The sequence below is a fragment of the Leptosomus discolor genome, chromosome 8 (genome assembly GCF_034619465.1).
Source record: "Leptosomus discolor isolate bLepDis1 chromosome 8, bLepDis1.hap2, whole genome shotgun sequence".
Taxonomy (NCBI): Eukaryota; Metazoa; Chordata; class Aves; order Leptosomiformes; family Leptosomidae; genus Leptosomus; species Leptosomus discolor.
This window is the reverse complement of record NC_141398.1, coordinates 14,885,916-14,898,907: the sequence shown is the minus strand read 5'-3', so window position 1 is coordinate 14,898,907 and position 12,992 is coordinate 14,885,916. Positions and strand designations below refer to the sequence as shown.

General features: G+C 41.7%; 1 protein-coding gene across 1 annotated transcript; it reads left to right on the top strand.

Annotated features, from left to right (window-relative positions):
* Window positions 1–982: 982 nt before the first annotated feature.
* Window positions 983–11,816, top strand: UPP1 (uridine phosphorylase 1). The gene is made up of 8 exons (XM_086469344.1): window positions 983–1,014; window positions 3,420–3,484; window positions 6,380–6,497; window positions 7,009–7,167; window positions 8,193–8,307; window positions 8,782–8,991; window positions 9,761–9,907; window positions 11,309–11,816. Exons 2-8 carry the CDS (start codon window positions 3,432–3,434, stop codon window positions 11,446–11,448), a joined length of 942 nt encoding a protein of 313 aa, XP_086325470.1. The 5' UTR covers window positions 983–1,014; window positions 3,420–3,431; the 3' UTR covers window positions 11,449–11,816.
* The last annotated feature ends 1,176 nt before the right edge of the window (window positions 11,817–12,992 follow it).

The following is a 12,992-nucleotide window of genomic DNA, read 5'->3' as shown; positions in this document are numbered from 1 at the left end:
GCTGGACATTAGGAAGCATTTATTTACCGAGAGATTGGTCAATCCCTGGAACAGGACTTCTTAGAGAGGTGGTCGATGCCACAAGCCTACTAGTGTTGAAGAGGCATTTGGACAATGCCCTTAACAACGTGCTTTAACTTTTGGTCTGCCCTGAAATGGTCAGGCAGTTGGACCAGATGATCATTGTAGGTCCCTTCCAACTGAAATAGTCTATTTAAGTCTATCAGCAGAAGTCACCTGTGCTCTTTGCTTACCACTGTTTTTTGCTATACCAAGGAATCACAGAATCATTAGGTTGGAATAGACCTCTAAGATCATCAAGTCCAACCGTTGACCTAATACCACCATGCCCGCTAAACCATGTCCTGAAGCACTACATCAACACGTTTTTTGAACACCTCCAGGGACGGTCACTCCACCACTTCCCTGGGCAGCCTGTTCCAATGTTTGACCACTCCTGCAGTAAAGAAATTTTTCCTAATGTCCAATTTAAACCTCCCCTGGCACAACTTGAGGCCATTTCCCCTTGTCCTATCGCTTGTTACTTGGGAGAAGAGACCGACCCCCAGAAGCTGCTAAGAGAAGAACACTTAAAGACACTTACAAAGCCAGACATGGGTACCAACGTCCATACCACCTCCCCCGACCCCGCAATCCCCAGGGTGCCAACACGTGCTTACGGATGGATAGGGCCATCACAAGACCCTTCGGGCAGCCCGCCGCCCCGAGGCCGATCTCCCGGGGAGCGGCCGGAGACCCGCGCCCACAGCACACGGCGCCCGTCGCTCTCGCGTCCCCCCCGCCCCGCGGGCACCGCCAAGCACCCGCCGGCCCCGCCGCTCCGCCGGCGCGCAGGGAGTTAACCGCGCCCGGTGCCGCGGCCGCCACCCGGGGCGGGGCAGTGCCCGCCCGCCCGCCGGAGCCGGGAGGCGGCTGGGCCGGCGCGCCCCGCAGCCCGTCCGGGAGCAGCGAGCGGCTCTCCGCGGTTCTCAGCGGCGGCTCCCGCCGCCCCAGGTGAGAGCCGAGCCCAGAGGCGCTGGGGCCCCGCTGCCGCCCGCCCGCCCGCCCTCCGCTTGGGGCCGCCGGGCGGTGGCTGGGGGCCCGCGGCGCCTCCTGGCAGCGGCAGCCCCGCTCGCCGGGCGGCGGAACCCTGCGGGGGGGGGGGGGGGGGGGACAGCGGCGGCGATGTGGGTGCCGCCGGGCGGGGCAGGGGGACGCCACGCTCGTCGTGGGCTGCGGGAGGGGCCGCGGAGCTCCGGCCGGGCGGGAATGCGGGTGGCGGCGTCGGTGCCGAGGTCGGACGGACGGACGGACGGACGGAGCTGCCGCGGGCTCCTCCGCCGGCGGCGGGGCGGGCGCCCGGCCGGGGTGAACAGCCGTGCCCGTCCGTAGGGGCTCCAGAGGGGAGCCGCGGCATGGAAATCAATTTTGCAGTGACTTCAGTTTTTCTAGTGATGGATCGACGTCAAACTCGAGCTTTTCATTAAAGATCCTGTTAACTGGGGATTTCCTTAAAAAAAAGGGGGGGGGGGAGGGGGCGGGGGCGAGGTAGTCATGATCAGGGATTCTGCATGGCTTTAAAACAGGATTTGCACACGCGGTAAAGCAGGCCGTGCCCTTTCTCCTCTGGGAGCATATTGTTCTTGAACATCGGTTTTAGCTTTGGCCGAGGAAGACTGCTGAAACTTTTGACGTGGCTATAAAAATTTCCGTTTGTTTAGACAGTGTGAGAATTTTGTGGTTTTATATTAATTGGCTGCCTGTCACCTGCTGCCTGATGGCCAGAAGGGTCTGCCGTGGGCAAACTGCTTTCTGCTTGCTCCGTCCTTCTGTTCCTGCAAAGGCATCTCCTGTTGGGTGCTGTTGGAGAGGGTATTCTGGACCTTTGGCCTGTCAGAACTTTGTTCTCATTTTTTTGAAGCACATCATTAGTTAGGGGATCACAGAACCAAGATCACTGTTAAAAATCACGTGGCTGCTTAATACTGTGAACAGCAGCTGAATTAATATCCTTGGTTTTTTTCCAGCCATTTGTTGTCCAGGTACCTAAAAATTACTTTGCTTTTTCTTCTTATCTTCCAACTCTTTGTTATTAGGACTCACAGCTCTGTAGTTTTCTTGGAACAAATGCTGTGTTTTCCCCATAATGTACATGGTATAGTAACAATACCCTGTGGTGACTGACTAATCATATGACCATACAGATGCATAATTGATTCTAAATGCGACTTTTATACTTAATCTCCTTGAGTACAGATTCTAGCGTATACCTTTAGTATATCTAGTACATGTAAAGTTTAGGTCTAATTAATACAAGTTAAGATTTTTAGATAAAACTAATTGTTGTTATAATTTTTGATACATTTCCATTATTCAGTGGTTTTTAACAGTCAGGCTTCAGGTTTATTTTGTTTGGTTCTTCAGTTCCTTCAAAATTCACATATTATGTAATCCTATTTTAAGGTTGGTTTCCTTCTATTTCCTTGTAGTGTAATCCTGGGGTTTTTAGGCCTTTCAATCCCATCTCTATTGTAATCTATGTGCTGTCAGGCCCTTTGTAAGGGAGAGTAGAGCAAAATTTTGTGATTCAGTCCTTCCTGTAAGGGCATTCCCAGAAAGTACCAACTTTGGCACGTAGTTTTAGTCACTTCTGAAAATAATACCAAATGAATCATTCTATAATTACAATTCTGTCATTGTATCAGCACCAAAGCCTCAGTGATACATTTGCCTATTTAAATATAAAGGAGAATGCAGAAAGGAGAAGGGTTTTGGTATAGGTTAGGGTAATGGATTAGGATAAAAGATATTCGAGATGGATCATAAACTAGAGTGCTGTGGCTTTTTGGAATCATGTTTTGCTTTAGTCTTCCTCACCCTGAGGCTAGGGCAGATAGAAATGCTCTTAAGGTCAGTAGGAGGAGTTTAATGAAGAGGATATTATGAGTAAGATGCTTCCTGGACTCGGGTCTCAGGCATGTGACAGTTAGAGATGAGCTTTGGAGACCTTGTGGAGCCAGGGGTGAAAGGGGACTAAAGCTAGTTCAGCAGTCACTGTCACTGTAGGGGGTGTAGAAGAAAGAGGATTTGTCAGTTAGCTGTGAGACTTGCCTCTCTCTGGCCTGTGAGCCAGGCATTGCTTGTACCACAGAACAGAAGTAGTGGTGAGATGGGGGTTACGTTAGCAAGGGATTAGTTTGGGCTTCAGTGGTTTGAAAGTGGTGATGCTTAGCCATAAGAAAATAGGAGATGCTCATTTTGCTGCGGTTATGAAAGCTGTAGGTGGCTGGATTATTTGGAGGGTTTAATATTCATGATAATATCATCTATATAGAAGGTTTCTCTCACTGTTAGAGATGCTAGCTTTACAGATGGGACTATTCTGATGCACTTATCTAATTTTTTTGCTATAATTCTAGGTATAAGCATACATGGCTCCTGGTGTCTCAGATGAGAAGAAAACTGATGATGAACAGTCTTCAAAGTAAGATTCAGAAATGAATTATCTTGTCCAAGTTTGCAGTTATCTTCCTCCTCAAACTCATTACACACTCAGTTTAAGACAGTTTATGATACAAGTATGATTATAACATGAAGTATCTAGTAGAGGCTCTTTTCAGAAATGAAGTCTTTATCTGCTTTAATCACGCCTACACCAGAGGGCTATACCGTTTTCATTTATCACAACAGTAAGTTTATCGAAGCATAGCTGATGTTTTAATTTCTTTATTTTTCAAATCCATGAGCTGTTGAAATGTTGACTTTGGTTGCTGCATATGGCCAGACCTGCCTGCTTCAAGAGTCTAAACAAATACTTCAATCTGTTTCTCTAATCCTTACTTTAAGGTTATTTTAGTAAAACCGTACATGCATATTTAGTCCTCAGACATACATGTTTTGTTTAACCCCCAGAAGTTGTAGGTGCTTTACAACAATGTGAGGGGAATAAATTTTCTGTTCCTTAGAGTAACAGGCCAAAGATTTTTATCAGGCAAACTTTGCCTCTACTGTAAATCCATGGCATTGGTCCTGTGTACACATAGCAATATGCTTGCTTTTATTGCCATTTTACCCCAGGGTCCAAGTCTGCAATTAGACTTGGATGGGCAGAGAACCAGTACAAGTTAGTAACAGCCCCTGGCTGCAGTGAGGTGGTGGGCTGAAGAGTGTTGCTGATAGGGTGTGAGGTGAAAAAGGTGAAATACAGACACTGCTGAGGAAGGAAGCTGTGTCTAGGCCAGACGTGAGGACAGTGGTGTTGGCACGTACCACATGAATTTCCCTGTACTTTTAAAAGAAGCCTCGCCTTTTCCCAATTTATTTCCTGGAGAGAAACTTTTATTGCTGGTATACTCCTAACGAAGGAAGTATTTTTTGCTTGCCTGCAAAAAAATTGTAAAGCGATTTCAAATTATATCCAATTTGTATGTAAAAGTCATTCCACAGTCATCAGCACAGCCGGCTATTGATCTGCATTGGTTAGCAACCCTTTTAAATATGAGTAGAGTCCCACAAAACGGAACTGGAATAATTCAAAGGAGGCAGCCAGGGAATTCTGCTCATGTTAGCTGGCAAACTCCTGGGCTGTCTGTGCCTTCTGAAGAGCCGTAAACCTGCTCTTTATTTCCCCCAGAGTCAAACAGGTCTTTTGGAGGGAAGAACAAAGGCAACTGAAGCCTTTGGTTCCACCTCAGGCAGGATGTGTATGAAGAGAGGCAAATGGAGCATGTGGGAGATGGAAGGGTATTACTGTTGAAGGGGCGAGCGAACCACCCGCTTTGTTGGGCTGCTCCATCAGTTGCTGAAGGTGGTAGTCTGTGGTGGGCAGGGACAAATAGGGTGGATTGGGATGATACCTCTTTGGTTGTGCAGCTGCTGCTGGACAGTTAGTGAGAATGGAGAGAGAATTTCAAGAACAGAAACAATTGTTATACTTGGAATATTGGGGTTGTAACCATTTTCTTTGCTTTCGAAGGAACAGTTCAGTGACCTCAGTATGGGCGTCTAGGCCACTTTGGGCTTCTTACGGTAACCAGTACATCCTGCACAGGGTTGCCAGATAAGACATAGGACCTACAGAAAAGCGCTGCCTTTCTGGAGAGGCATTAGAAGACAGACAAGATAACCTAAAACTTCTAAAATAGCACTAAATGCCGATAGTTAGGCTTCAGAATGGTTCCTGCGGTCTTAACAATTTTTTGCATAAACTCCAGGCAAACTCTTCTGTTTGTCTCCTCTGACAAAGCAGCTTGAATTTGCTGAGCCATGCTGTGGCTCCAGTGAGCCTTCATTAAGCTATTAAGTCATCTTCTTGTGTCTGGAAGATATTTATTGCTTGATTTCATCTCTCAGAAACTACTTTGAACTATTGGCCAGTATTTAGCTTAAGCTTGTGATTGTTGGCTAGTCTTTCCTACCTGTTTCAATTGAACATAAAACATCAAGCACAGAAGGCAGACGTTTTATGAGTCATTCAGCTTGCTTAATCCGCTAACAAATTTTCCATGAAGTCAATCCCACATGCTAAGTAGTTCAGTTTTTCAGTTTTCCCTCCTTGCCTTGTTGTCTCCTGATTCTTCAGAAAGATTTTTTTTTTTTGTAAGCTGTATCACTTCCTTACAGGAAGCAACTTAAGAGGAAGTAAATTCTTTTTACCTCTTTCCCACTTCCTTGCATTTTACTTTTTTTCTCTTCCATGGTTTTTCTCTTTGTTTCAGATTTCCATTTGCCTTTTTCCTCTCCAATTTCAGATCCTCTGTACTCTTGTTACCAGTCTCATGCCATAGCGTGGGTTTTTTTTTTTTTTTTTTCTCCTGCTGGCTGGATGACACAGAGTTACAGTAAGCCAAATTGACAGGAATCCCCTTTTGGCCTGTCTGTAAAAGCCCAAATCTTCCCACCCCTCTCAGGTGGCTAGGAGGGTCAGTCAAAACACAGAGATCAAGTTTGCTTTTCAGCTTTGCTGTAGATTATCTATGTGGTAGGGTGGTCTATTGAATATTCCCTGGTCCTGCTGCCATTGTTCTGCTCACCGTAAAGACCCACCCTGGTTCACAGATTTAATATTGTTTAAGGTAAAGGTTGTACTGTTGCAAACGCATCTAAAGGTTGTACTGTTGCAAACGCATCCTACCATCTGGGCTTTTCTTCAGCAATTTCATCCTGTGCAATGAATGAAATGTTCAATATCATATGTGATTTATTATGAGATGTAAGGTGGTCATGAAATTTAGGATTTCCTTAACGTAATGCATGAGTGCAGGCATACATAGGTGTGGCATTTCCTAACTTTTACTGCTTGACTTTGCAAAATGAGCCTCTGTTCAATGTAGGGATTTGTGTATATTCTATATGATTCACAATGCTGCTGTCCTGGCAGAGAGAATTTTATCCATCTCTGCAACCCGCATCTGGAGAAAATGAAAGAAGACATCCTGTACCATTTTGCTCTTGGGACTGGTACCCATGATTTTCCAGCATTGTTTGGAGATGTAAAGGTAAGACACTTCATTTCATTTCCTTTAGCAAGACTAAGCTTTTCTGCAGAAGATGGAAGTGTAGCTGTCTTCAAAATACGACTAAATGTGTCAGCAATCCACCAATTGAGGAATGAATGGAAAGGGGCTAAGAATTTGTGGGTTCTCATCACTTTCAACATCAAGCAAAATTTGGAATAATTGTTTCTGATGATAACTGTCTCTTTTCATCCAGTAAAAAGGCAAATACTGCAGTCTCTATTCAGGTAGAGACTCCCTTTTGGAGGACCTTCAAGCCAGTATGTCTTTTACTAGTTTGAAGAGGATGATGGCATTTGAGTGTTGTATAGAAGGAGGTTTTTTCCCCATAATTTTTTTTCATGACCTTTTAGAGTGGTTATGAGAAGAGCCACATCTGGGAATAGCTTTGTGTTAACTGAAGGTGTTTGCATCCTCATGTTGATCTTTGCATGTTCTCTGATATAATGAATTGTGCAGTTGATTTTGTTTTCTTGAATACTGTCCACCCCAGTTTGTATGTGTGGGAGGAAGTCCTTCACGGATGAAAGCTTTTATCGCCTACATAGCTGAAGAACTGGGGCTTGGGAGCCCTGGTTGTGACTATCCGAACATCTGTGCCGGAACGGACCGCTACGCAATGTACAAAGTGGGACCTGTTTTGTCAGTCAGTGTAAGTACCCCACTTAGGGGACACAGTTCGGTGAGGCTGTTTAAAGTAGAAAATGTGAATGCGCATTTCTTTTAAACACTTAATGGACCAAGTCAGGCTTTTAAGTTTGTATCAGCCATGCTCAAGATAGTGCAGTCAGCTAGTTAAGAATTCCTTTTTAGCCCTTTCTTGTAAGAGGGTGAATCAGAGACCTTCATTCCTTTCTTGCCTCCTTTTTCCTCAGTGAGGAAACACCACTGAGGTGTTACAGGAATGGCCTTATAAATTTTTGGAGCAGACTTACTGTTGCCTTGTTCCTGTTCTGTATCCTGAATAATGGGGAAAAAATGCATGTGGGGTGTTGGAAAAAATGGCTGTATCGCATCCAGAGCTAAGTATCTGCAGTGGCATTGTCAAATGTGCAAACAGAGCTTAAGAGTAGCATTCCATGGGACTCATGCTACCAACTCATGTGAGCATTTTAAAACTTCATACCTATAATTTGCAGGTACGATTGTGTACTTCAGTTGCAATTGCATAACTGTAGTATCATTCTGCACCCTTTCTTTTGAGCTGCAATTATTGCATTATCATGCAAGTTAAGGTGGGCTTAATATTTGCTATACTTCATGACTAAACCACAATGTCTGTGTTTTGAAGAAATTTGTCTTAACTATTAACTAGTAGCTCAGGTTTGTAAAAAATCAGCGGGGTTTTTCTTGTGTTTAAGAAAAGTTCTGTGATGAAGTGTGTTTGTCAACTGTTAGGAAAGGACATTGCTTATACTTTTGAGAATGTAAATATTTTATATTTCATGATTTCTAGAAATGTTGTAGCTCATCCATAGTCTACCAAAGCCAGTGGAAGTCTTTCTGTTTACCTGCAGTAGCCTTTCAGTAGGCCCATAGGTTAGGGGTTTTGTGGGAGCAAGTTAGGTGACATTTATGAACAAATATGAGGAAGGAGATATTGTTGAGGTCCTTCTTCCCTATATATTTTGCATTGTCTCTGTGGATGTCAAATACGAATTTCTGCTTTCATTTCAGCACGGTATGGGCATTCCTTCTATTTCAATCATGTTGCACGAGCTGATCAAACTGTTGTATCATGCCAAGTGTTCCAACATAACCATTATTCGCATTGGCACCTCTGGTGGAATAGGTATTTCCCCTCTTGATTTCTTTTTTTTTCTTCAAACCAAAGCATCTTTGTAGGAGAGTAAAGCATCTCTCTGCAAGTAAGTGATTGATGGGCAGAACCGTTTTCCACAGGAGATGAACCGTAATTTGCTTCTGTAATTTTGAAAGAAGAGGCAGTATCTGCCTCTAGATAGAGAAGATGCACTTAAGAGATCTGACAGTGTGAGGAGAAGGACATTCCTGTCCTGTATGAAAAGTACGAGATAAGAAAGAATATATGGTGAAAAAGGAAAAATTTCATTATTTCAGAAATTGTTTGTAATAATAAACTGAAGCAGCTAGGCATGCATGCAAAATTCTCTTGGTGAATGCAGGGGCAAAATTGCCACCTTTTAAAAGAGGCAGGATTGGGTCAAGATGTATGTTTTATGTGTGTGGTAACAAAGCGTTAACTATATTGCGAAGCTATATCTATTTTTTTTTTTTTTTGCTGCAGGTCTGGAGCCAGGCTCAGTGGTTATAACTAGGCAGTCTGTAGATGCCACCTTCAAACCTCAGTTTGAACAGGTTGTTCTGGGAAAGACTGTGATTCGCAGCACAAACCTAGATGAACAGCTAGCTAAGGAACTGATGCAGTGCAGTAAAGAAATCAGTCAATTCAATACAGTCATTGGAAACACTATGTGCACTTTGGATTTCTATGAAGGTAAGGCTGGTGACAGACTAGCAGGAGTATGTTGGTAAGCAACAGTAGGTAAATATTGAATAATATTTTAACATTAAGGTTCCAGTTCACTAAACAGAATGCATTCCCTGCTTTGAGTTGTCTTGTCAACCATAATTAATGTATTTTTCATACACATAAAATCAAGCAGGGTACTTGGCAGTTTTGAACTTTGCTGTATTGAACTTTTAATTCTGTGAAGGTTTATTTCCCCTCAGCTCTGATAGATCTTCTGATATACATATAGTCTGCTATACACTTTTCACATGCATATTAGCTATGTTTGTCATAGCTCAGCTATGTTTGTCACAGAATTTCTGATTTACTGAGGCATCCTAGAGGATTAGAGGAGTGAAAATTTTTTGTGGCTGGTTTCTATTTATATATTTATTTATTTTATTTTTTTCACTGATTAAGTATCTAAAGTAAATGTTTTCTAAGAGAAGTGATGGAACTTGTTTCCCATGCACATTTTGAGCAAAGCAGTGATAAACACTGAATTTGAGGATTTAAGCTGGAGAAGACCAATTAAATTACAGTGATTCACATTATAAAAAAAAATAACAAGTAATATGTAGAAGCTCTAGCAATAGCTAAGACTCACTTTGCCCTATTTGTCATGCACACAAAAATAAAGAGTAGTAGTAAAAGCTGGACACTGTATAGGGGAAACTGCAATAACGGGGAGTTTTAGAAATGGAATTTGTTCTGTGATTTCGTTACTGAAAATTTCTGCAAAATTACTTTGTAGGACAGGGCAGGTTGGATGGTGCAATCTGCTTATATAATGAAGAAGAGAAACTGCAATATTTGAAGGAAGCTTATGATTCTGGTGTCAGAAACATAGAGATGGAGTCTTCCGTATTTGCTGCAATGTGTAATCTCAGCGGTGTCAAAGGTAAATTAACTTAAAGACACTTTATTCAAGCTGTACAAAGTTTTCTGCATTGCAAGGTTTTTTTGGTAAAAACAATGAATGAAGTATTAACATACCAGAACTTTTTTGTATGGAGAAGATTACAGTTCTGTTGCTATGATTGTTTGATTTGTGTCATGTGTATTCAAAACTTATGCAAAATTTGTCACATCGTTCTTATACAGCTTAGTCCTGTCATTTGCTATTCCATCCTGTGCCAAGCACGTAGATCATTAAAGTATCTAATTACCCTATAGCATTCATTTGTTTTCTTCAGTTTTTGAACAAGAAGCAACTGGTTAATTTAATCAATCAGGTGATTCTCATATACCTAAAACTGTTATAGCTTTCTATACTTCTTAAATAGTTAAAGATTTTTAGTAGCATCATGAATAAACCATTCCAAATCTTAAAATGAGTTTTTAATTTTTTTACACAAGCTAAGTAATTTTCAGTGAAGATTAGGAAAAAAAAAGTGATTATATATATATAAATAATGTAATACAGTGACTTTCTGCTTACTGTGTTAACTATTGTTTCTCACTTTCCTTGGCAAGGAATTTGCCAATTTAAAACACTTATGTTTCTCAAACTTCTTAAACTCAAGGAGGATGAAATGAAGAGAAATTAAGCAAAAAGACCAAGTTATATCAAACACTCTCAGTTGTTACTGACTTGAGAGTGATTAAAAATGCAAACCATGCTGTCACTGAGCCTGGTCCCTTTTGCTGTCTCTACCTTATGGTCTGTAATGTGTATTACTGCTTGTGCTCTGCAAACTGTCACAGGTACAGAAGAGCGATGGTAGAGCTCAGCTTGAGCGAAAGGAGTGATTTTTACCTTTGGGGCCCTGATTACCAAAAGGCAGCGGATGAGCCTGACATGATCCGTGAGATCCTCATGTATTTGCTGTACTCCCCATCCATGAATGTCGAAGCAGCTCATCTGCTGCTTCCCGTGGGATGGGATTTCAGCACAGAGATTTGAGTGGGGATAAGGTGGATAGCGGAGGGCTGTAACTACGTCTGCTAGAACAGCGTGTCTGATCCCTTCCACCAATCAGGTCCTGGGTACTTGCGGAATAGAATTCCTATCCAGAAGAACAAGAATCACGATATAACAATAGGCATCTGCAGCTGCCTGGCAGCTCTTGCTTTATTATTATGGTGATCAGTTGTTTTAAACTATTTGTAACTTTTTTAATATCATCCACAGCATGCTAGTCCCCTAGCATCTTATGGTACTGTGCACCATTTTTGGTTGTGTTTTTTTTTTTCCCCCTCATATTCCTAATCTTTTAGTTGTTCGTTCAATTATTTATGCTTTTAGACTGTAGAAGTGCCAGAATGTTGTTCCTAACTAATGCCGATTTTTGATTTCTAGCTGCTGTAGTGTGTGTCACTCTTCTGAATCGGCTTGAAGGGGATCAGATTAGTAGCTCACATGATGTGCTTGTGGAGTATCAGCAGAGACCGCAGAAGTTAGTGGGATATTTCATTAAGAAAAGTCTCGGGAAAGTATGAAATATCCATCTCTGTTTTATAGAAGCAGAAGGCTTTTGCATGGCTGAAGACAAGGTCACGACTTGTGCATTAAAAGTCTTTTGCCTCAGAATACCTTACAGCATTCCATGTGCCTGTGGAAATTAATCATTTATGTCACTGTGCTTTGGGAACTGAATGTGCTGAATGGAGTTCAGTTAAGTTTTGCTTAGTTACGCATTGCTGAATATAAGACTCATTTTTCTGTGAATTGGAAAGTGGATCTGTTGTGAAGGACAAGCGTGCTATAATATATGAAAAAGCTTTATTTATCCTTGCTGTAAAACAAAAACTAGGAAGAAAATCAAACTTTATTGCCAAGTACTTGCAAACCACCAAATTAAAATTAACTTAAGAATGTTAATCCCTTTCTTGTTGTTATAAAAATTATATAAATTATAATTGTGTCTGTTGCTTCACTTGTAAAGAAAGCTTAAAGTGAATGCAGTTTATTTTTTGCAAACTTTGACGACAAATAAACAATACTATTTTCATATATTAAAATTTCATGAAATTGCAAAGTGTGGGACTGAATTTTCTAAGCCTTAAGGGCTTGACACTGAGCTGTTGAATATCTGTACTTTCTAGATATTGATCCAACAAGGTCATTCACATCCCATTTTAACTATATGATTGAATCAATACCCAGGAAACATTTATGCATTAAGTAATTTTGCATCAAAGAACTTTAAATCTTTTACTGAATCAAGGCTCAAGCTTACTGAAGAGGAACCAAAGGCATTCAGGAGATACAGCATGCTCACAGGACTGCATTAAGGGTAGTTAATTTTTTTCCTTTTATTTTGTTTCTTTTAAAATTTGTTTTCATCTCCGTGTCTTCAGGACGTTACACTCACTGTTGCATTGTTCCCAGTTCTTCTGTAGAACTGGAGAATGCCTATTGACTGTCCATGCCATCGAAACCATTTCTGTAATTTTTTCCACTACCATTGGCCTAATGTTTGATTTTTTTTAAAATGATACTCATTGCTGCTTTGCTGCTGTGGTAAGAATATAAATACGTGGTCAGCTAAAGAAAAGTGGGTTTTTTTTTGTTTTGTTCTACTGCAGTGGAGGGTCCAGTCCTGGCAGGAGTCACAGGTCAAAAGGATCTGAATAACTCTCAGAACAGCTGTCACTGATCCAGCTAAATGAGATTTTCTTTTTGAGGACTGTGGTCTGCAACACTCTGTTAACAAGCATAAGAGTTAGATCTAAGAGGGAGCAATGTAGTGGTAGGCACATTCACCAGGAAGTGGTGGAAACCAGAAGCAATGCGATGAAACGATTAAAAAGGAGGGGATGACTTCTGTGAGCAGGAAACTGCCAATGAGGATTAAATTTGGTGAATTTTCAACTGGAGAACAGATAAAAAGATAAAAGTATTAATTTTTTTAATTTACTAATTTAGTCTAATTTTGAAAACACATTTTCTCATTTATGCTCAGGATATACAATGAATGTAATTTTCAGAGAGCACCTTTTTTTCTGAGTCAGGTGGGAATGGCTCCACATTTTGCTTGAAC